The 24,931-nt window shown below is 37.0% G+C and overlaps 1 protein-coding gene across 3 annotated transcripts in view; it reads right to left on the reverse strand.

Moving 5' to 3' along the window:
- Window positions 1-13,882: 13,882 nt before the first annotated feature.
- Window positions 13,883-24,931, reverse strand: part of CEP128 (centrosomal protein 128) — a 104,146-nt gene continuing 93,097 nt past the window's right edge. For 2 of the 3 annotated variants that reach the window (XM_077180587.1, XM_054635741.2), the window contains one exon: window positions 13,883-22,953. In XM_077180587.1, coding sequence (XP_077036702.1) covers window positions 22,847-22,953 — 107 coding nt within the window. In that variant the 3' untranslated portion in view covers window positions 13,883-22,846. The remainder of the gene's footprint in view (window positions 22,954-24,931) is intronic. The other variant, XM_077180586.1, reaches the window with a different exon arrangement.

Genomic DNA, 24,931 nt, shown 5'->3' on the forward strand with positions numbered 1-24,931 from the left:
GTTTGGATTAAGCACATCAGGTTTTATTCACTCAACTGGAAAACTAACATTTGTTCAGCTTGGAAATTCTAATTCTTTGTGCTTACTGGTGCTAAATATGTGCAGTTATCTCCAGCACAGTGTTTATTCAGTACCTGTGCAAGCATCCACTGCTTGGTTAGATTAAGCTGACAGAATTCCAAAGGTATTAGAAATTCCCAAAGAAAATGTTTAAACAAATAAATCTTTAATGCTTCAGAGGATACTGTTTTCTTCTCTTCCACATTCTCTTGCTATGAATATTGGTATGCTTCTACTGTCAGTAAAGTTTTGACGCAGTCCTATTTTTTCCTTAAAATATGCCATCAAAGATGAACAATTAATTCAGTTAATAAATGCTGCTCTTCTTTTACCAGCAACACAGCAGCTGTGGGCAAGGCTGTTCTACTCAGAAAGGAAACTAAGACAAGCTTTAAGTTACCTTGCTTGGGAGGAAGTCCTGCTGCAGAAGTACAGATTATATATACCCTGTATTAGTTGAAAATCCTGTCATGCTGGCTAGCAAAGTATTGTCCTTCATTAAGAGTGTTTCTGAAGAAGGTTGGCTTCTTCAGGAGCATGAGAGAAGGTATTTTAGTGTGTAAAACAGTTAGGTTCTCATTCCCAGGACAACTCTGGTTGTTGTTTCTCACAAAGCTTTCCATAAACAGCAAACTGTTTTGATCTATTAGTCATAATCTTGTGTTATCACTTACCTGTTTGCCAATAAACAAAATCATGTTTGCAGTGGTTTTTTTATATCTCAGCATACTTGACTTTTCACTCTTTTAAGAAGATAAAAAATAATCTAATTTTTCTTTTCCTCTTCCTAATAAAATCAATATTTCTTCCTTAAGTAATCTCATTGATTTCAGCATGCTCTGTTTGGTTTTTGACTGAGATACTGTATTGGGTCATGTATTATATTAGGTCTTAAATCTCTTCCTTCTTTTTTCTCTGCATCTTACTCAACTTCAATTTTCACTCTTATTTTTTCAGCTCTGTTACTCTTATTCCCTTTTCTATCACTGATAATGTGAAGTTTTTTCTACCTGTTGTCTCACATATATTTTCTTGGCATTAGCAAGGACTTCTCACTTTGGTATCATTGTTTTCATCTCTAAATTTCTTTCTGAGAACTCCCAACTGGCTCCAATTTCCTTAGCAAAAAGCACAGCTTCTAGAACTTCTGCACAAACACAAGACAACGGATGTATGCAGAGCAGACATTCTTAGGTGATCAAGCTGAATTTCTGTCCTCACAAATCCTCTGTCTTCTCTCATTTAGCATCATATTCTCACTTTGCATTTGATGAATTCTTATTTCACTGTCTCTTCAATTAGACTTTTGCAGCCATCTTGCCAACAGTTCCACTGTTGACAAGTCTCTGACCTTCCTAATTATTTCCACTCTGTTTCATGCAGATTCCTATATGCATTCCTCCGTGTTTGATAGCTTTATTCTGCTTGCTGGATGTCCATCCATCCCTCCATCCCTCCATCCATCCATCCATCCATCCATCCATCCATCCATCCATCCATCCATCCATCCATCCATCCATCCATCCATCCATCCATCCCTCCCTCCCTCCCTTTGTCAATTTTTGCTCATGCCTTCCTTACTAGCAATGGCTTCAGGATGGCAGGTTCCCATGATTTTAACTTCATTCCTCTACTCTCTTCATACAGAGAGAGTAAAGCAGATAAGACTGACTGTATTGAATAAGGCAGGATGAGAACCCATTCCAGCCCAAATCAGTGAGTGTTCTGCTTAAGAACCTGGCTCTTTACCAGTTTCTTTTTTGGCTCAGCTAAACTACAAGGCAGAAATCCCAGAGATATGTGGTACTGCCCTTTTTTTCCTCTGTACGTTGCATAATCTATCATGAGATTCAAATAGTACTGTCTTAAACTGCAGAATAATCTGAAATTTTAATGGAAAATACTAGACATACTGTGATAATGGAAATGTAGCATGAATCTTCAGTACAATAAAAGTAGTATGTCCACAGAATTGCAACAAGCAGATAAGGAATATAGTAACTGACTTGTATTATGGTCTCTACACACACAGTTTCAAACTTCTGAAGCTCATTATTTTATCAGAACCACAGAATCACTGAATATTCTGAGTTGGAAGAGATGCACAAGTGTCACTGAGGAAAACTCCTGGTCCAGCACAGCACCAGCCCCAAGAATCACATCACATGCCCAAGTCCAAATGTCTCTTGAGCTCTTTCAGGCTTGGTGCTGTGACCACTTCCCTGAGGAGCCTCTTCCAGTGCCCAACCACCCTCCAGGTGAAGAACCTTTTCTCTATATCCAACCTAAACCTCCCTCATCAGTGCAGCTTCAGGCCATTCCCTCCTGTCCTGTCACTGGTCAACAGAACAGAGATCAGTGCCTGCCCCTCCTCTTCCCAGTGTGAGGGAGTTGTAACTGCAATGTTTCCCCTCAGTCTCCTCTAGGCTGAACAGATCAAGTGACCTCAGCCACTCCTCATACAGCTTCCTCTCAAGGAAGCTCTCTTCACCATCATCACACTCTTTTGGATGCTCCCTAAATAGTTCAATGTCTTTCTTATATTGCAGCACCCAAAACTGCCCCCAGCACTGGAGGTGTGGCCACCCTACCCCACCCCAGTGCAGAGCAGAGCAGGACAATCCCCTCCCTTGCCTGGCTGGTGATGCTGTGCCTGATGCACCGCAGGGCAGGGCTGGTCCTCCTGGCTGCCAGGGCACTGCTGGCTCAGGTTCACTTGTCAGTGACCAGGATCCATAGTGCTGTTCTCCAGTCTCTCATTCCCCAGTCTGTCTGTACATCCAGGGTTGCCCCATCCCAGATGCAGAATCTTTCCCTTGCTGAACTCCATTTAATTTTGGTGACTGTCCAGCCCTCTAATTTGTTGAGTTCTCTCTGCAGAGCCTTCTTGCCTTCTAGGGAGTCAACAACTCCACCTAGTTTTGTATCATCTACAAACTTGCTTAGCATCTCCTCCAGTTGTGCATCCAAGTCATTTATGAAGATGTTGAAGAGTACAGGGCTGAGGATGGAGCCCTGTGGAACCCCACTAGTGACAGGTTACTGGTCTGATGTCACTCTAGTCACTGTAATCCTTTGTGCTCAACCTCTGATCCAGCTGCTCACACATCATATGATGTGTTTATCCAGCTATTTTCCTTCAGATAGTTTGTATGTAACTGTGGAGGTGAAAGTGATATTCAAGAAAACAGTAAATACTGCCAACTGCTTTAAAAAAAGTGCTCACAGAAAGCAGAAACTTCACAAAGTCACAAAGGCTGTCTGCATTAGCAAACAATACAAGTGGATCTGTAGATCAAAGCAGTATGTTCTGAACATCCCACATCTCAGCTTTCTGCTTTTTATGGAATTTCATGTCAGGCTAGGTTCATTTTGGTCACTTAGAATGAAAGTGGTCATGAATATGGTTGGAAGTTGTCTCAAGGCTCAGTTCCTGCTGCTTGTGTCTCTCAGAGGCTGCTTTGCATTTGGCATGTGGAATGAAACTTCTAATTTAATTTCCATTGAATGGAGCCTTGTTCTTATACACCAAAACTGATAACTGAACTAATATTTAACACATTTATTTTAATATCTAGAAAACTATATTCACTTTACTTTGACTAGTGGAGTTTTGATCTAAGTTGTGGTAAGGTACAATTATCTTAAAAGAAATCATCAATCTCTCCAGTTCAGTATCTAGACAAGCACCTGGAAAATACTAAGAGAACCATTTGCAATTCTGACAACTGAAATTAGGGAGGGGTGGGCTGGTGGTGTTTGTTTTATTTAAAAGATTGGTGTAAATTAGTTGACTGAATTCAAGAAGTTTGTAAAGTGTCTAAAACTTATTTCACTTTAAAAACCCACAAAAAATTAAAGGAAGCAGTAATGCTAGCTAGCATCTTGTTAAATCCTCATCTCTGAGCTCTGATGCTGTTTGTCTTTCATGCGCTCCAAAGTCTCGCCCTGAGTAGATATTTATCCTCCTTCATTCACAGATGATAGTCCACTTTGAGACACATGAGGTAATTTAGAAATGAATACAGAAAAACTCAGAATGACACTTAACAGCAATAGCTCCATTTACACAGTCCCTGCAGCAAAAAAAATTTGGAAACAGCATGGGAAAGCCAATGCAATCATTGTGGTATTTTAAATTATTCACAATATTGTGCAACACAAGCATGTTACACTATATTGGAAAATAAATGGTTTTATAAAGCAGACAAAGGTGGATAAAAAGGTTTTATGCAAGATCAAGATTACAACTGGAACTACCAGTTATTCCCTGGAACTATCAGTTATTCCCTGATTTTGTGTTTTTGAACCAGCAGAAATTGTATTTCTTCTTGCAGCCTTCTTTTTTTTTTTCCTTTGGCCAGGATATGTGCCAATGGAAAGTCTGATCAACTTTAAAAAACAAATAGTTTTGTGTGGCTGCTAGTGATATTCACTGGCCAATTTTTAAGAGAGGTTAGTGAAATTCTGGGAGCCAAAAGGTAATCATTATTTTTTAAAAGTTCTAATTAAGATGTCAGACTGGGCAGTGGAATGTATTTAGAATCCCATGTAATTTGACTGTGTTGGCCTATTTAGATAAATTGCTTTGGAAAGACAAATAAACCAGCTACTTAAAATGTCCAAGAGGGCCAGGCTTCATTCCAGTGTTTCAAGCAAAGACTGAAGCAATAGCCTTTTGTAACTATCAGCCAGCCCAACAACAGACATACAAGTGTCAAACTCTGATAGAAAGAATGATACAAGCATGTGGATCACTATCACTAATAGAATAAACAATACAAAGTGTCATTTAACTGCAAATGCTCAGCTTTTTTTTTTTTTTTTTGCCTTTGAACTGCAAACCTTTGGAGACCATATTAAAGGAAATGAACACCCAGAGTTTGAAGCACCTGAAGCTGAGACATCGTCCCACATAAACCCATGGGATTATTTGGGTTTGTTTAGTTCCATTCACTAGATGTGCTGCATCTGTATGACAGACCCAAGATTTAGAACATATTAATACTGTGCTATGAGTACCCTGAAGCTCTAAAATCCATACTACTATCCTTGAAAACCAACATAGAATTTGACCCAGTAATGTAGCCTTTTCATTACTTTGCACCACAAAGAACTTTACACACACTCCGTAGCCTTTTCCTTTCATCAACAGGGAGAGGCAAGGGTAGAAAGGGTTGGAAAAGGGTTTTGTTTTCTAGAAGCAGTAGCTTTCTAGCTTCTTGCCCTTGCCTGCATCATTGCAGGGTAGGTTTAGGCATGGACAGCTTTCCCAGGAGGAGGCCAATGGACCTCTTGGTAGCTTATCCCAATGGCACACTTTTGGTGCTCTTGGAGCAGCTTTTCTTTTCTGACTGCTGATTTTCATCCGCTGCACCTATGCAAAGGGCAGAATTTTTTCCAATCTTCATGATCCTATGATTTAAATGCTTGGTTGATTCACTTGTGTTTTCAGATTTTTGTGCTGTTGATCCCAACCCAGTTTCCCCTGCCCTTTGCATCTCATGTGACACAACCACAGCTCAGTTTCAGGAGCTTACAAAGGAAACTGTGAAGTTGCCAGAACAGATGAAACAAAACTTCCTCTCTGAGCTGGGGGCACAGCAAACACAGTAGTGCTCTGTAGCACTTTGGCATAGCAGCAGGGGCTTGCTGCTGCCCCAGGCACCCTTCCTGTTCTCTGGCTGTACCAGGGTAGTGGGACACTTGATTACTGTCATGCCAGGCAGCCCCAAGGAGGAAGGAAAAAGTATTTGCTCTTACTTGGGCAGACCTTGATCATTCCCTTGATTTTTTTTGTTTGTTTGTATTTTTTTGCTGCTGCTGTTGTTAAGTGGGGAGAGAACGTTTTCCTAGCTGGAAGGTGAACAAAAGAGAAGCAATTTTGCATGTCTTTGCAGCTGAAGTACCTGTTCCAACACTGCCTGGAAATTTTTTTGGGAGGGGTAATTTACACTCAATTTCTGTCCCTTCATTGGCATCTGATTTTCCACAGCTTAATGAAACAGTTATATTGAATTTTAACCTACTGCTCTTCTCTGCCTTTCTTCAACAACAACAGGAAGAATAAGGCAATATTTACTGAAAAAAAAAAAAACCTCAACAAGTTTCTGCAACCATTAATTTTATGCTGGAACCTGAAGTACTAAATCAACTCAACTTCCAATTCATTAATCAGGTTTAAAGCAATAGCAGCAGAGTGCTATGGCACAAACCTGAATAATCCCAAAGCCTTGGGGAACTGCAGTTCACATGACAGGCATGTATAGCAGATCTGAGCCAGGACAGCAAGCAAATTATGTGAAATATTAGATGCAGAGTAGGCCCTGGCATGGCCTACTTCCCTGGCATGTTATTTTACATAATTAAAATTAAATTCTTCATATTTCTTTTCTTTCCTTAAATAGCAAAGAAGGTTGGGAGCAGTATCGATGTTTCCTGACAGCTGTAAACAATCACAGGCTCCTGCCTTTTGAAGAGTATTTTTTTTTTCTTTCATAACTCATGCATTTGCTTCCAAGGTCTTCCTGTGTTGATTTATTCCCTCAACTGATATCTAATTCTCCTCTGTGCTTGACATGGCTGTTACTGCCAATTGCTCACTTACACAAACTGAGCAAAGCAAAATCTACAGACACAATTCAAGGCTCCTGCCAGCTTCAAAAAATTCAAAACTGGATAGTAGAATGATATCTTTCATTTTGTGATGAAAAAAGCACCACTGTGCTCTTTGTCTGTTTAGCCTACTAACAAAGACAACTTGTTAAATTATTTAATGTCATTTTTAGTGCAGATAAAGACCTTTACCCATAAATACCTAAATAGATGACTGCAGAGTCTTTCAGATAATGCAATTATCTGAAAAATAACTGGGGACCAGGACTCTTTCTGGTTTAGCCACAAGTTTGCAGCTTTGGCCAAGACACTCTTCATACCTGGAAATTAAACTGAAAATTCAAAGTAGATATAACTCCTTATCTACCATAAGAAACAAGAGGGAAGGTTTCATTACAGACTTGGCACGTAGGAAGAAAAGGTACAGAATGACTGTGAATAGTAAAACTATGAATAGTAAAAAAAAATAGTTTTGCAGAAGTACCAGCTCACTCATGCCATTCACTGTGCAAGGGGCCATTATTCTCGAGCATAATACTAATTATTTTATTTACCAACCATCTTCATTGCATCCCCAGTGTTTGGCATGTAGCATTAACAATATAATAAATAATAATTAAAACTTCATCAAATACACAATAGAGAAGGCAAGCAAACACTAAATAGAGTAATGGAGCATTGAAAAGGAGGCTTTTACATCTCATCCCCCATGTAGCTTCCAGCATCCTGCTGTGACATTGTTTCAGTACTGAAACAAATGGAACAACCCCTGTTGAGTCACCCACATCAGTCCCTGCGGCACCGTGGCAGACACCGCTGTCAGCACCGACTTCACTGCAGAAAAGCCCCTCCCTGCCATAAACTCTCTGCTGCCTGTAGCACATGCATGGATAGAAGTAGGTCAAGACTCCAGTGGTCATAGGAATTGTTAAGGAGAAACCCTCCTCTATTCCACAAAACAATGGACTTCCCCAGAACCATTAAGTTTGAAGAAACATGGATCCTTCCAGAAAACACTTCCAGATAGGCAGAGATGAGAACTGATTTAACAGCTCGGTTGTGCGAAGCAGTGGCTGCTATTATGCAGATTAAGTTTTGTGTGTGCCTGAAAAAAAATTTAGGTTTGCATGAACTCTGTGCTGTCTCACAAAGGGCAATTCCTTTCACGCATCTAACAGGGAAGAAGTTTCCTTCCTAGCTGCAGAAAAGCAGCAGTCTCCCCACACATGTCTAACCAGAAAAACAGAACAAAATTGCCAACTGTATCTCAGAGACCTCCTTTTTTTTAGGAGGTTTCTGAGATACAGTTTGCCAGAAGCTGGGAGAATAGTTTGAGGAGACAGTGCCAGATACTTGCCTAAACTCTTGCCTAGCAATTTATTCCTTACCCATGCTGGAGGCAGGACACTGAGCTAGATGGCCTTTTGCTGTAGAGCAATATGGAGTGACACACACTTGCTCCCAGCTTTGAAATTAGTAAATTAGCTCTGAAAAGCTGTGAATTAAACTTTCTATCTTAAATCAAAGTAAATATGATATTTACTGTCTAGGAGACTGCAGAAACACCTTGTAACATGGTACATTCTGAGTAGGATTGGACAAGGTTGGGCTTGATGATCTTGGAGATCTTTTCCAACTTTAATAATTCTATGATTCTTAATGATCCTGTGTTAGAGCAGTCTGCTGAGATCCAAGAAAAGATTATATGGGCTTTGAATTTCAGTATAAAAAAACAATCCAATATGAAACTGTGAGATAAAAAGACACAGTTACAGTTATTAGTCTATACCTAATTAGTCTAGGCTATGTGAGGGAACAGGGAACATCGATTCTTCCCAACTTCATTCAGAAACTCCACTTTCAAGAAAGCAGTTTTGCTATGCCCCAGGTATCTTCTGTCCATCCATCCCCTTTGACCATCAAAATGAGCTAGTCTCATTTATTTTATTAGCCAGTCTTATCTGTTCAGAACAGCCTTGGTTTCTCAGAAAAAAAAGGTGTTCTCTTGAAACTAGGTTGTGCCTAAGGGACATACTCTCCATCAAAGTTCACCGAATCTGTTTCATGTTGTCTTAAAAATGCTGTAGAATACAATCAGAAAATTCCAACCTCTGTTGAGTAGCTAACAACTCCAACAGATCTTTCTTCCTTGTTAAAAAATTCCCAATCCAGATGGGATCCTTGCTGCTAAAGCACTTGCAACATACCAGGCAGCCACAGGAGAAACTGACGATGAAAGAAACAATCTCTGATTTTCCACATTATTTTTGAAGAGTGCTTTTCATGATAAAGGAAGGGTCTTCAGAAGACATAATTCTTTATTGCACTAAGAATTAGGTCACTTGAATTGGAAATTTGCAGGAGGCATAGTCAGAAAGCTAACCACATCCACACTGCATGATTATGTCACCAAACTCTGCTAAAGAATCTTACAGATGATAAAACTCATACAAGTTCTAAAAGTATCAGAACAAATTCATGGCAGCAAAAAGAAACCTCAAGGCTATCATTAACTAGGAGACTATCACCACAGGTTCAGGAATTCCATGAAATGAAAATTGTTACATGTTGGAAACGTACCCCTAAAAACCCACATCATATATTATCAAAATTCTAAATATTTTCTTGATGACCGGAGACAATTCTAGATTAGATGAAATTTTGCTTGAAATGGTAACACTCTTCCTGGGTTTACACACCCCAAAAATATTGCCTTAATTTGCATTCAGGTACTTTTCCTTTTTAAGAGAGCATTTGCATGTTAGGCAGTTTCCTCTGAGCTCTGTTCTTGCCAATAAAGTATGGGGAAAGTTGGCTAAATCAGGGGTGACTGCCAGCCAGTGACATCTGCAGCCATAGCCTCAAGATACTTCAACTCGGCAGTAATGGAATATGTGGAATGGCTGGAAATGAGCAAGAAAGGTTAACCTTTTAAGACTCACTTTGTGAGTCTTAACTGGAAAGATCCCAAAGGAGATGGAAGATATAATTTGCCCTAGGAAGGACTAGGAAGAAGCTTCCTTACTGGACAATGATGTGCATGTTAAGTAAGGACGTGATATCAAGAAGAAGAAAAATCTCCAGCCAAATTGTGACTAATTAACAGCCTTCTGGTAGAAGACCAGAGTAGCTGCTTCCTCCAAGGACAGAGGCTGGGGCTAGAAACAGGAAACAGGAAGGAGAATTAGGGGACAAACTAGAATAGCTGCCAGGGAATGAACAGGAACAAAAAATAAGTGGACAGGTGCATGTACATAGTCCTGCTGAGCAGAAGGCTTCTGTAATTGTGAGACAAATGTTAAAGGTTAAAAGACTTAAACAATTGGATGTTTGCAAAAGCAGCAGGTGCTTTGCTAAGGCCAGATTTGCACCCCCCAACCAAATGGGAGGAGAGTTTTTGTGTGTTGTGGCAAAACCTCAGATCTGCAAAGGAACAGCCCAGGTGCAGAGAGGGTGCACTCCCACCAGAGGATGATCAAAACAAACCTTAATCTTTGTTTAGCAACAATCTGGGATTTGAGCCAGGTAAGTGAAAAGGTAGATAAGCAGCAGATCCTCCGAGGTGGGAAAATGCTTTTTATCATGCCAACGTCCTCCTCCCCCATGGGGCTCAGGTGTAAAGTTTCCCTCTCCCCACCTCCCTGGAGGCACTGGGACATCTACACAGAAGTCTGAAGGTGTTCATCCCTTCTGACAAGGCACAACTGGCTCAACTATGCAGGTGTGAGAAACAGCCACCATGTCTTAGAAGGGATCATCAACCACCAAAGACCTCTCAAGTGCCCCTAACTCATTTCTGGGGCTTTCCACAAGAGAATTAAGCATGATCCATAGTGCTGCTATGCACAGTGTAAAACAGTGTAAAACTCCCCTACCAAGGCAGGTACCTAGGTGTTTCTACCTGAACCTGAATGTACTGAACTTTTGAACCCATTGAACTTCTTGTTTTACAGGCTCTCCCCACTCCCAACAGGTCAAGACAGTGACCATCACTTCAACCTATAGATATCTAAATTGCATGAACCAAGTATTGTTGGTGGACCCAGGGGTTCCTCTCACACTCTACTCTTGTCCTTTCTTTCTACTTTTCTCTTTTCCTTATGTGCTATCTTTATACTTTTATATTGTTATAGTCCTATAGACAATAACCAAAATGGCTACATACCTCCTTTCCACTGAAACCAAACTGTCCCAAAATATATAGATACAGATATATGGATAAAGATATAGATATATGCACATACACACACTGGTTATTCAGTGTTGTTTCACTCTAATGCAGCCCAGTGGATCTATTAACAAAAACCTCAGTTACCCTGCCTCCGGGGCGGGTCCTAACAAATGTTTAAGCAAAACAAAGGAAGATTGAAAGTATCCGTAAAAAAATTTTCTCCTGCTCACAAATGAGTCCTTTCTTTCAGGCTTGGTCTTAGATCAACAATATGACAGTTTTCTGAGATGCAGCCAATGATGCACAGTGCCTCCCAGATCCCCAGTAAGTATAATTTCAATCACTGCTCAGGTATGGTCTTGTTATCTCTTCTCTCATCTCTGCAATGTCCTATTTTCACCTAATGCTGAGTTCTTCCTGTCCAAGCGCCTCATCTCACATATTGAAAATTTTTCTGCCTAAGCACATTCAGTTACTCCTTGGGGAGAAGTCATCTTCCTGCCTTTTTTCAAAGGTTCCTGACCCCATCAGTCTCAAACAAACAAAGCAAATGTGACTCATGGCATGGGGATTACAAGACAAAAGGATTTGAGAAATGGAAGGTTGCATATGCCCTGAGGGTAAGATCAACAGAAGGGATGCCAAGAGAACAACTCTCAGGAACTTTGATAAAATTACTAAAAACCTGGCTACAAAGTCCAAAAATATATTCTCCTAGCCTACGTTATGCTAGCAAATTTTATTTTTTTGGTGTATGTCTGTATCCACCTGTATTTGGTGCATGTCTTAAAAGTTGAGTTTATTCTATTTCTACCACAAATATAGTTTACAATAAACTAAGATAAATAACACTGCATTTCTACGTGGGATATATGTGGGAGAATTTTTGGGACCATCTCTTAGTAAGTCATAGTATAGTTTTTTCCAAGGGATGGTAAGGAAATCATAAGCTGCCCTCTATCACTGTTGTTGGTTGCAGATCTATGCTAGATTCAGTGTTAGATGTATCATTGCCTGTTTGGAAGTTTTGTCACAAAATTGACTATTGAAAATTACTATATAAAATTGAGAAATTTGACTGTGCTTGCATTTCGCTATACACAGACTGTTTCAAAATTCTCAGCTCCTGAGATAAAATCAAAATCATAATTTTCAGCATTGTCTGTTGCTCTTATTCACCAGTTTTGGGGAATCTTTTGTAGACCCAATCCTGTACTCTGGTTTAGTTCCTATTGGAATTTGTCTCACCAGGAGGTACACAGGGTCAGGCCAGGAAGAACCGTTACTTGATAGTTCAGTGGGCTCCTGGCTTATAAAACAAGCATAAGTTAAGGTCCACACTAACTGAGGGCCAGCTGGGACTTTCATCTGAAGTCACAGCATTTTTCTGAGACTACAACTAAAATTCCTATTAAACCAATTTGTCCACTCTTTTTATCAACCTTCTTTCCTTACCCATTGAGAAGTGCTGTTTGAGCTGTAGTGGTGTCCATTGCCAAGAGCATTAGAGATGTTGACTGACCTGTCCTCATAGGTATCCTGTCTCCTGTAGAACCATTGATGCTTCCAGCAGTAGTTTTCAGGCAGTTTTCCAGACAGTAGTATGTTCTGCTTTTAAAATTCTACTTAAGGATCACATTCAGAAGGCATCCAAAAGGAAACCAGAATAAACTACTTGTTTTCACTTGTAAAGGAGCCTGTAGGGTATTTACATCACAAGAGCTCAATTGTCAGGGCCAAGTCGATGGTGGTAGAGCCTCTGGAATAGCAGATTTAAGAAGGAGGCAAAAGTGTTGTGCAACAGCTGCTGGAAGAGAGAAATAATCATGTGTGACAGAAACAACTCTGTTATCATCAGTGAAAACAATGGTCCAAACAAAAGTAAGTTTGTCATAATAACATAATAACTGCAGATCAAAAAACAATGTTAAATACATGCAAAACCTCTTAATTTCCAAAGGGAAGGGAATATGTAATTGAGGAAAATGAAATTAGTAAAATAATTACAGGTTTTCAGTAACTGATTTCTCAGTATATAAAGAAACTATATTTTGGCCAGCTTGTTGTGAGAAACCAGAATAAGAAAACTTCATTATATGCAATTATGCAATACCTTTTGGTTTGGTTTTACTTTGTATTTTAAAATACAAGGCTTTGTTTTCCATTAAATGCTTCAATAGAAATTTAGCTGTGTGGAACCTCCCAGCAACAATGATTTTTGTTTCATTAAACACTGTCATGGCTCAATCTCTTTGCTTGTTTAACTGCATCCCATTTCACTGCCTCCAGGGGTGTCTCTTATTTAAGGTAATAAAGAACTTACCCTGGAGTCCAGATAAAGCACACATGGATAGACCCCACTCTGTGGGTGGACATGGTTCCTATACTGCAAGCAATAAGCATCTAAGGCTTATGATGCATGATTCTCCTTTTTACTAAAAGGAGATTTAAATTATATAGTTAGAGCAGTTCACTGCAATTTGATCAAACCCTGACTGCTTACTTTGGTCTGAGATGAAGGACGCTACAGATCCCGTTGACTACAAAGCAGGATCATTTAGATGGAGGCATGTGTTCTGTCCACACTCAAGCTCAATCAGATTAATCTTGTTCAAACTCCCTAAGACACTATAGGCACAACAGCCTCTCCTAATTAAGGGCACCTCTGGAAACACAGTCAGTAATGGCCAACGTAAAGACCAAATCCAACTGTAACACCACAATACATTGCCAGATTTTTGGGTCCTAAATGGGATACAAATCTTTGACCCAAATAAGTATTTTGAATACAAACGTTTGAAGAAAACTATTTATTCTCATAATGAAACTATCATCTTAGTTTTTAAACAAATATTACAGTAGGAGAAAGAAAACAAAATAAAAAATCCAATTGCTCCCAGAGACAAGAAGAAAACTGGGCAACGTAATTCCATATCACACATCAATACTTTCACAAAACTAAAAAAGCTCAATTACATAAAACAGGCCTTTACATAAGTTTGGCAATGTTAGGTAAATAAATACAGATGCCATGCATTGCTTGGAAAAATAATTTATTATGTTAGCTTAGAAAAATGACAAATTTTTATGTTATACTTTAAGTTACAAGTACAGCTAGCAACTTTGATCCTGCAAAGGTACCAGCTATCTCCTGAGATGCAATGAAGACTTGCAACCCTGCCTTCAGGAATTGCTTGGACTAAGCCCCAAGTCAGCAGAAGTGCAATGTAGTTTGATATTTTTGTTACTGCCTCATTGGCTAACATTTTACAGTCTAATTGCAGAAAGTAGATACAAATGTTGACGTTAAATTAACATATGAACTTTCCTAGTAGAGCCTTAACCAAACTTAAACATACCTGCAGACTGTGCCAAGATTTCAGTTTGCAGCAACATACTCAGAGCACAAAAGACAGCTTTCATATACTTCGTACTGCAGTCACTTGACAAGATCTCAGCACTTAGTACTTTGACTGGTACTTAGGCTTTATGCATGAGATTTCATTCTGGCTTCATATTGGTATAAATCAGGCACAGATGTTCTGAAGTCAGAGAAGCAACTCAACAATAAAACTGGTGCTCTGGTGTGACATGAGGCACAGCTCATGTGTAACCAAGTATCTCAAATTTCACAGGTTGGTAAGGACTTGTGCATCAAACCAACATGGTAACAGTTCGTCCTTATACTTCTACAATGTATTGTTCCTAAACCTGCATGAGGTGTTCTGAAAATCCAACCTGTAGACTTACTTTTATGTGTATCCATGCAATTTACAGGAAGTAATAGTCAAGCAGTAGTTTGGCTGAACTTGATCAAAAGGATCTTTTTATAACCTAAATGATTCTAAGATTCTAGATTTTTTTTAAATACATTACATACTTCTCAAGATAGTCAAGCTGAACTTTCTTCCTCCTTGAAGATGGCACATAATGGAAAAAGTGGACTGCCAATAACTTGTGAAGCTATCTTGGAACTAAAATATCATATGACAAAAAAGTCAAAACTGGTTTTATTTTGTGAGTCTTTTGCTAAGAAAGAATACCAACAGTACTGGAATTTAGATGTAAGATGTAATTAGCTTCTCCCTACACTCATAAAAATCCCCATTTTGGGTACTCATTAAATTACTAGATCAGTTGAAAAACTGATACAAAACAAAACATTTAGTCATGGCTGTGAAATACAATTGATACATATTAACAGAAGAACCATCTCTCCTTGGAGATGGCTTCATTACTTTGAAAATACTGTAGTAGACCACATAGAAGTGGATCAAAGAGCTGCTTCAGAATTTTTCAAATTTCATAAGCTTGGATTGATGTTATTCAGAAGTACTATGGTTTTCATTATATAACTAACTTTGATTTAGTCTTGAAAAAAATATAGTAACCTAAATGAACTCAAAATCTCATTTCTTATATTCTGAAAAAAATTAAAATATAAAAATGAGATAGCGTCAAATTATTCCAAGTGTTTTGGAGTTTGCTACCATATGATTTTTATAAGATCCTGTATTTTTCGGCAAGCATTTGTTGTTCATCAAACCAACACATATTGCAGACTTGCAGACCTTCAGAATGCAATGAAAAAACAAAGAAAATATTTCTCTCCCCTTTTCTAAAACTCAGCACAAAATTGTAACTCCACTGATACTAATGGCAAGGCCTCTGCTAGCTTTACTGCAGTCAGGATTTCCAAGCATAAAAGGCAATCTTTCTTTTTGAGCAGTAAAACTTTACACTGCATGAATGTGTTTATATATATCAATGTCTATAAGACAGAGATGTCATTATGTGGACAGGATATACCTGATGCCTACACAGCTATTAGAAGTCTGAACACATCTTTACATTTCAGAAATCAAGTCTGAAGGAAACTGCAATAGTTCTGGTTACTACATTAAGGTGAACCTCAACAGGTACAAAGAGCTGGACTCCTTGCTCAACACTCAAGGACTTTATCTCGAGAAATAATTCAGTATTGACGAATTTCATTCCACTATGGCTATTTCTATTATTTAACCAATACAATAAGGTTTAGAAGTATTAAACAGACCTTTCTAACTTCATATCAGCACAGAAACATTTCTCATCCATATTATTTATTTGTCGAAATTCTGCAGATTCTTTGTTGTTACTTTATACTATACTGCAGTGACAATAGTTGACTGGGGAATATGATGTAATATATTCAGTGTCACATGTATGAATTGCCTGGGAAATCTTAGTTTTGGAATGTCCCAACCAAAATGCTAGTTCACAAGAATAATTCTGCTCCTGTTTTACGACACTAACTGCAAAAAACTACTGTATTTCATTCAAATGAAAAGAAAACAAAAGATTGGAGGAAAGTGACTCATGTATCAACTAACTTAATTAGGAGTCCTTGTAATGAAGTATCAGAATTAGATAGTTGAATTTTTCAGCTAACACCAAATTAAATAGCAATTGACAGCATGAGATGGCAAAACATGTTCCAGAAATCAAAATCAAATAACATATTTTCTTCTCATATGCCCCAAGGGAAAAAGAAATTAAAATCAAATATCAGCATTTGCTAATAAGCACATATAGAAATGTCAGCCTTAAAAGTGATACACCTTCAAAACTTAAGTAATACACTGTTATTGTATTGACACCCTCACCTACAATTCAAGTATTTTTCTATTTTTTGCTTTCTTCTGGTAATGTAATACCACAGCAGAAATGTGAACATTTGAGCTATTTGTTAAAATACACTGCAAGAGCCAGTATTCCTTCTGTAGCATATCAGCTGCATCCAGTGGCATTATTTCCACTTTGCTACTCAGTGCACAGCACACGTAAGAGACCCTAAGTATGGAACATAGCTAAGTCTAAATCAAAGTCTGCAAGTCTCACATGTTAAGAGATGATATGAAGTGGGTTGATGTCTGTTGATAAACATATTCAGGAGCTTCATTTTAGTCTGTCACTCTACTGAAATTAAGCAATTACTCGCATTCTGGAAAAATGAAGTGTTTCTTGACTTTGGTACTTCATTTTTTCATATTTGCAGATATTTTTTGACTACCATATAAGAATAATTTGTCCCACTTTTAAAAACTTTTTAGATTAGTTTTTTGTTTATTTGTAGACCTAGAGGTCTACAAATAGACCTAGAGGTCTATTGTCCATTGATCAATGGACAATATACTAATGCATTCACATTCCATGGCCAGTGAGCCTCCCTGCTGATGTAGCTCACACTAAACAAAGTTTTCTGCATCCTCCAGCTCTATGACTGCACTGGAGACTGCTCCAGTGAAGACAAAACAAACAACTCCAAGGTTTCTGATGGACTTCTGATTGACATTCTGTTAGTCAAAACATGTAACAAAAGTTCTGCCAGCTCCATGATGTCTTCATGGTTGCAGCTGTTTGAGTGAAATGGTGCTGTCAGTGCTGAACAAGGCAGGGAGAGCCTCAATAAAAATGGGGCACGCACTGAGCTCCCTACACCAAAAAGCCACAGATACAAACTGTTCTCTTGGCCACCAGCAAAACACAGCTCATCCTCATCATTTTCCACATTAAATACAAAACTGTACCACTGGTGGTTACTGTGAAGAGCCTCATGCCAGAAACATAAATTGGGCTGCTTCCCAGTTCCATGCTTGTTTAACAGTGTGAGTGATACAGAAATCCTTTTGATCACATTTAGCAAATTTCAGTGGCGCTTCTCAAAAATATTTTAGGTGTCAGCAACTGTTTATAAGGAAGATGATTTGATATTAACACACTGAAGAAATACACTTTTTAATATGAGTATTTTAGGTTCTAGACTAAGCACTTTGACAGATGTCCTAAATTTTTTGTAGTCTCTTTTTTTGCCTCAAATCAATAATATTTCAGGGTTATTGCGGGAAAGTCTATCCTTTACCATTTCCTTCTACAAACTGATAGTAGAATCAATGCTGGCAATCAGAAAATCTAGATGAATGTAGTAAGAGATATTTACTTTGGCCTGTAGAATAATCTTTAAAATTAGACAGCATGTGACCTGATGTTAGTCCATTTACTATGTAGCTTTTATTTTAGTAAACAAATAAGAGTGTCAGAGTTCATATGAAAAGAGCTTATAAGAAACAACTGCCATCAATACTAATGTAATTCCATGGGAACATTAACTACCAAAATTATTGACAGTGGGTAGGTGAAGAAATTATGGTATGTCTTCTGACACACTAGTGCACTTTAGATGGCAGATGAGAAAAGCAGTCTAACATCAAAACAACTCTGGTCTGAAGAAAATAACAAAGTACTCAAGAACAACTGTTGTACTTACTCCCATAAAACACCTATCAAGGAGCCATGTCCCTAAAAACAGACAGCAAAATTATCCTAAAAGAGGTATCTCTATGGAGTTTGTGTTTTTAAATGTAATAATTTAACAAAAACGTGTTAACAACTGTGTTCCAAAAACATTCCGTTCCAAACAGCACCTGGTAGATTCCCAAATAAAAACACTAGAAATTTAAAAATATATTCACTGCATATTCTCACACTACAAATTTTGCCATTATCAGGGGAAAAGGAAAAAAAAAATCTCACTGTTTCAGCCAGAAAAATGACAGAAGTGCAACTTCAGCTTTAGAAACAGGAGAGCTATTGTTGTTAGCACAAATGATAAAAGTTGGATATTGCTGGATTTTAACCACAGCAATGTCCTTCATTTTTGCCGTCAACATTCCCAGAAGCATTGCAGATTTTTGAATGACTTGGTTATTGGATTCTGCCATGTTGTACTCTTGTACAGAGCACAAAAATATTGTTCAGATTTAAAATCTAATTTAGTTATTTACATAGAAAAGCAAATAAGTTCATATTCACAGCAGCCCAGACATGCTTACAGTAAAGAGTTGAGTTGTGCTAGAGTAGAAAGTACTTAAGCATGAAAAAGAAATTATCCAAGGTGGAATTTGGTTTAGGGAATCACTTTCATTCAGATGTAAATACTAGCTATAAGACAGTTTTTAAGCTAAGGCAACAAGAATAAAAGTGTTCTTAAATTTTAATTTAATCATGAATTGCTTTCCATCCCTTCTACTGTTAAGTTTTCCTCTACAGCTGCTTCAAAATTCTACAATTACATCAAAATCACAGGACTTTGCATGATGTCCTCCAGCACATCCATTTTTGAGAAGGCTGTGTCATCAGCTATTGACCTGCAACTCACATTAACTGCAGTATCAATTACTTCTGTGGGGTGACAAGGGCTTAGACAGATAAATTTGTTACTAACACACTTCAGACACAAGGAGTTTAACATGGATACTGTAAAATACTGCTGTAATAAGCCGTGCCACAAAAATTTATGAAAAAGTTTTCCTGCATGTTATAGATATGAGAATGCATCCAAGTTGCACACTTCTCATATTTTGCCATAATAATTACAATCAGCGTAACAAAAATACCTACTGATCTCCTTTCAGAGTAACACTGGCATTTTCATTCATGAAAAACCATTCAGTGCTACCCAGTGCAAAGACTATGCCTTGCAAGCCAGAGATGAACTGATATGTAGATTCCTTAGCTGAGAAATGGATTTGAGAATTGTAGTTTCTTTGTTGTATGGGTTTTTCATGTATTTTCTTTATTCACTTTGCTGTAATAGTCAGTAAAAATGTGGTTGAGCTTTGAATATCCAAGGAGTACTTTCACCATCACTGAAGACTAGTTTCCATCAAAAATTTGGGAAGTAAATGTAAGAAATTGCTTTTTTTTGCACCATAAAATTTTATTTTTTATTTTAATTTTGACATTTCTTCTTAGGCTGACATAATTACACAATAAAAACAAATTATTTTGTCTGTTTAGTAAATATAGTCTCAAAAGTAATTAAGTACTCTCAAGTCTGCTATAAAACATTAGAAACTGTAGGGCATAAGATTTCTAGCTTATTCATGTGACAGCTATTTGATGCTAAAATAGAGGGCCAATACATTTTTGAAAGCACAGTACTGAAGCACTGTATTTCACTGCAGCATTAAAAAAAAAAGAGTGCCTGATACTGGCTTATAAAATCTGTATGTACTTAGTACATACATAAAAAATTGCCTGATTTACCAAATGCTAAACGGAACAAAGATTTAAACCATCATTTTTTGTGTGTACAGTACCACATTTTTGATTATTGAAAACAACTGCTTTGGGTAAGTAATAGGTCATTAAAGGGTTAAAGTACAAAAACATCTGGCTACCAGAAGGGACAGCAATTTTTAAGATGCGAAATATACAAAAGGTTAAATTTAAAAATTTCTGCTTTTCTACTTTAAGAACTGAAATTGTGCAGAAGAATATTATTTCAGACTAATATGGAAAAAATATTATTTCTTAAACCACAAAGGGACAGTTTCACATAATGTCATGAACGGAACTTTAGCCTTCAGTAAAGAGGAAACAACATTCACTTTGTAATATGAACCTCTATCAAAGGTGGAAGAGAGACAAATATTACATGCTATCTAGACTGCCATGCCAAGAGGGTAAACTTAAGAAAGAATTTCCTGGCTTTGGAATCCCTAAGTCTACTCAATAAGAATTTTTTGTGAGTGTGTATGTGTGCATGGTTTGACGTCTCTTCTGTTCTTCCACTCCTTTTAGAAAATTTTATAAAAGGATATAAAACTGATCAAAACCCAGTCACATGGGCAAAGGCAAATATACTAAGCACTGAACATACCTAAAGTTTTAAAGCCAAAATTGTTCACCCAGTAGTAATTTCTGTCCTATGTAGTACAGAAGTCGATTCAATATTTGATGTAATAGTGAGGGAGATCAGACTGCTTGTCCTTAGTTTCCTAACAATATAAAGCAGTAGTGATCCTGTTTTAAGAACACATACTTCAGATTTCTAAGTTACAAGTCAGGAAAAAATGTATAAATACATAAAATGGTACGATTTTTACAAATTTTTTAGGAAAAAGAGAGGACATTATATTTCTGGTATTGCTTCTCAGCTAAGACTCTCAAAGGTCCCTTTATTTACCTACTTTCATGTCACAAAATCATTTAAACTTGGGTAAAACAGTTAGGGTATACATTTATCCATCAGCAATCCATACAGCAGACCTCACTACCACATAAGGTGTTTTGAGAACATGATTTATTGCTTAATAATATATTTTAAAGTGACCTTTCTATGTTTTGGCCATAATTTGTAGGTACCATAAAGTCTGCAAGCTGCTAACATTTTGTTTTGCAATTTTTTAAGTTTCAGCAGACTGAACCAGTTAAAGTATTTTAAATGCCATATTTCCACCTCTGCTCTGATCTAATAAAAAAAATAAATTACAAATGTTGGATCCACTTAAAGTAAGTTTAGTTTATAGTAGCTGTGGCTTGAGCTAAACACTATTTCATGACATCCACACTCTTTGTAGAGAGCAGTTTATTTGTTGATTTTTTTTTCTTGTTCCTGTCATGGCCATTGAGATCAGAACAGATGGATGTGCCTGTTTTGTTTTCTTGACCCTCTGAATGAGGAGATGTGCCAGAAGTTTGCAAAAAGCCAATACCAGCACTACCATGCACAGCATAATACACAACAAAAGATAAAGAAAACTTTTAACCATGTCAGATTTTTTTTTTTTTTAGTTTTAAGCAATTTAAGTTCATGGAAAATGAACAGAGAATAAACTCAATCTTTTTCTCATTTCTGTGTCTGATTTTGATGTTCTCAGTGTGTTGTTCTGTTTGAAATAGGATGAACACAAGGTGATTGTCAAGAAGTGCACGGTCCAGAGCACCCACTGGGTCTACAGAACACTTCATCAGACTATTGGAAAAAAAAAAAGTCCTCTTTTGAGATGTCACATCATGGCCTATGAATTATAGCTGAGACACCTACAGTGCTAAAAAATAACAGTGTTTCAGAGAAGAAATAGACTTCCTAAATATGACAGAAGTCTGCAAAACAGAATTGTTTGAATGGTGTTAATGTTGCTACAGTACCCTGGTAGCTTTGGCAAATCTTTTAAGGCACACTAGCAGTAATCCAGCCAGAAGTAGCTGAGAGAAAAATGAAACAAGAACCATCAGAAACAGTTGCATTTCTTTAGACAGCAGAATTCTTAGACAGAAAATTCTTTGATTTGCTCTTTGAGACCATTGTAATGCAAAATTGTGTCTAATTTGTTTAGAATAGTGATATCTGAACAAATACAAATGAGCAATATTCTATTTCCATAGTATTTTACAATCAATATAACACATCTTCTCCAATAGAGAACAAAACAGAATAAATAAATGAACATTAAACATTGCTTTTAAAATTTTCACAGCCACAAAGAAGTGCCGTTCAACACTCTTGATACAGAAGGGTGAGATTCAGATTCTTTAAAGTGCCTAATTGAGGCCATCTAATAAAAGTGTGCTGGCCAAAAGAATAATTCTAGACAACTTATAATACATATATGCTGAACCCAAAACCAAGCTGGGTTTTTATTTGCTTTGAGAAAATTTTGTTTTAGCACTTCTTTCTTAAACGATTTTTTCAAACTGAGGGACCTAAAATCACAAATGTGTCTGTACAACAGTGTATAATTATTCTCTATCATAGTAATAGGCAACTTCTGAATGTTTTTTCATTATTAATAATGTTATTAAACATAATTAAAAAACAAGTGTCAGAACAATTCCTGTATAGGGGTAAATAAGCTCATAGCAAAGATTAATGTCACAGGTATTTCATTTCACAGTATTTCAGGAATACAATAAATATAGTCTAAGTGGATTGCAGAAACAAATACAAGAGAATAGCAAAATCTCAGAAAGCCTTTGGTGTGCAAGTCACCTAAATTATCAAAAGAGTTCATTAGAGTTAGTCTTGGTGCTCTTTCATTTGAGTGTTTGGCAATTGTTGAATCATTAAGGGTGCATCACTCCTAAAGCAGATGGAATTACTACTGTTCAAAACCAAATAAAAAAAGTGGAATGGAATTTACCACAGAGAAAACTGATGTGGTTTCATAACATATTCTATAGCTTTCCTCCTTCTGCTTGCAGCTTCTTTTCAGTAACAGCAACATTAGTAGCATCTTCCTTGGTGCCACTTGTATCCAAAGGAACCATCCCTTTCGTAAGTGCTAGAAATAAGTCACACAAAAAAGGTGATTAAGCATTTTCAGAATCATATATTAAGTCAGACTCAATGATCTTTGAGGCCTTTTCAAACCTATGATTCTTGGATTTGGTTGACTGGCCATTAGTTTTTATTTAAAACATGTATTTCATTATATGATATTATAATTTATTCAGCAAGTAATATATTCAATATTTATAACTGAGAATATAATATTTTCTTTGTTTTCTAGAGAAATTGATTTTAATACTCTATAATACAGGCATAGCCATGAGCTTTCTTATACACAAGAAATGTAGATTCTATTTAAAAAAATTGATTCTTACACTAAGAAATATTTTCCATTTATTTTTCCAGAATTTTTGTTTAAATAAGACAAACCTCTCAAAAAATTTGTGAAGGAATATCTTTACCAAAAAAATGGACTTAAGTCACCAAGTGACACTGAACAGGTGCTCATACAATGTCATACTGTGTATATACCTTCACAGAAGAGTACACATATAATGCTTATTTCTAAAAATATATTGCATCAAAATCCAAACAATATGAATTGACAAAACATCTTTTCATATAATGCTGAAGAAAAAAAAAATCAAATACCCAAACACTTAGCAAAAGGCAGAAATTAAGGGAAGGAAAGTGGCTAGCAGCTTATACATATCCTTCTTCTAATGGCCTTCTTTATAGCACAAGCATGGAAGAAAAGTCATCCTACTGAATATCCAGAGTGCAATTTCTAACAATCCAGTAAAGTTGTAGCAATACATAACCAAAATTTATTTAACAAGGAGCAAGACTTCACAGTTTGGTTAGGAGGGGTGAGATGTTTTTCACTTTCAGAAGAATGAAATCATTGTGTTTGGGACATTGGTATAACAGTGAGTTCTAAGTATTCAGCATAAAATTTTCAGAATTGGTTCAAAGCTCTGCTTCTGTATGCTATGTCAGTGGTACCTCCTGTGGACAGTATTCAAAGTAAGGCAAAAAATCATAAAGTTCATTGCTTAACTAATTCAATTTGCATTTTTCTAAGTGATGATGTCAAGTTTCCAGTCATTTCAAGTTCTTATGCTTAAGCAGCCCTAGGTTTTGTTCTAGAAGGGTGTCCACAGCATAGTCATGTTGCAATGTCTTTTTACTTGTAAGTACATTACATTATTTATAAATGCCAATAAAAATAGTCTTAAGAATTTATGAAAAAGTATACGTAGAGGGATAAAGACAGGCACCAGCAATACAGTGCAGAAGTTAATTGTTCTGACAATAAAGCCTACATTCAGGACAGCTTGGTTTTATTCAGCTGTGGTATCAGTCCTACTACATACCATGTTGACACAAGAGTGTTGTCCATCACAACTTATGAAGCCCTGGAATATAAATTCCCAACAACAATAGAAAACCTCTGAGACATATGGTTTCTGGGAAACCATCCAGGTTAAAGCCTCAAAGTGATGAAATGTGCAAAGAGAAAGGCAGGACTCAATGCACAAAGTTAATGCAAAGCATGTGTAACCCAAGGGACTTTCGTAATCAAAATTTCAGGAAAATACAGTGGCCTTAAAAACAGTTTCTGAGGATTATTCTTTAGATAACAACTAGTAGTGACTGGCTGGACCAACCATTTTGGTCTGATAATAATATGGACTGCAAACCACATCTAGTGAATGTTTCCTTGAATAAATTACTTTCTCATTTCAACTTCTTAATTTCTAAGAAAATGGGTACAGAAATAAAAGCGCGTTCCCTCAACATATTTTAAAATATGTTTATAATGGAAAAGCTGTTATAATTGCAGAAATTATACCAGAAACAAAACACAATGTTGATGTTAATTACTTTCCTTTTAACTGCTTGCTGCATGGGCAAATTTTTGGTAAACATATTTGTATATATATGGAAATAGATTGTTGTTCCCTTATTTATATTCCCATACTATTTGTCCTTCTTTCGTCAACCAATTTTAAACTTAAATCCCACAA

The sequence above is a fragment of the Agelaius phoeniceus genome, chromosome 6 (genome assembly GCF_051311805.1).
Source record: "Agelaius phoeniceus isolate bAgePho1 chromosome 6, bAgePho1.hap1, whole genome shotgun sequence".
NCBI lineage: Eukaryota > Metazoa > Chordata > Aves > Passeriformes > Icteridae > Agelaius > Agelaius phoeniceus.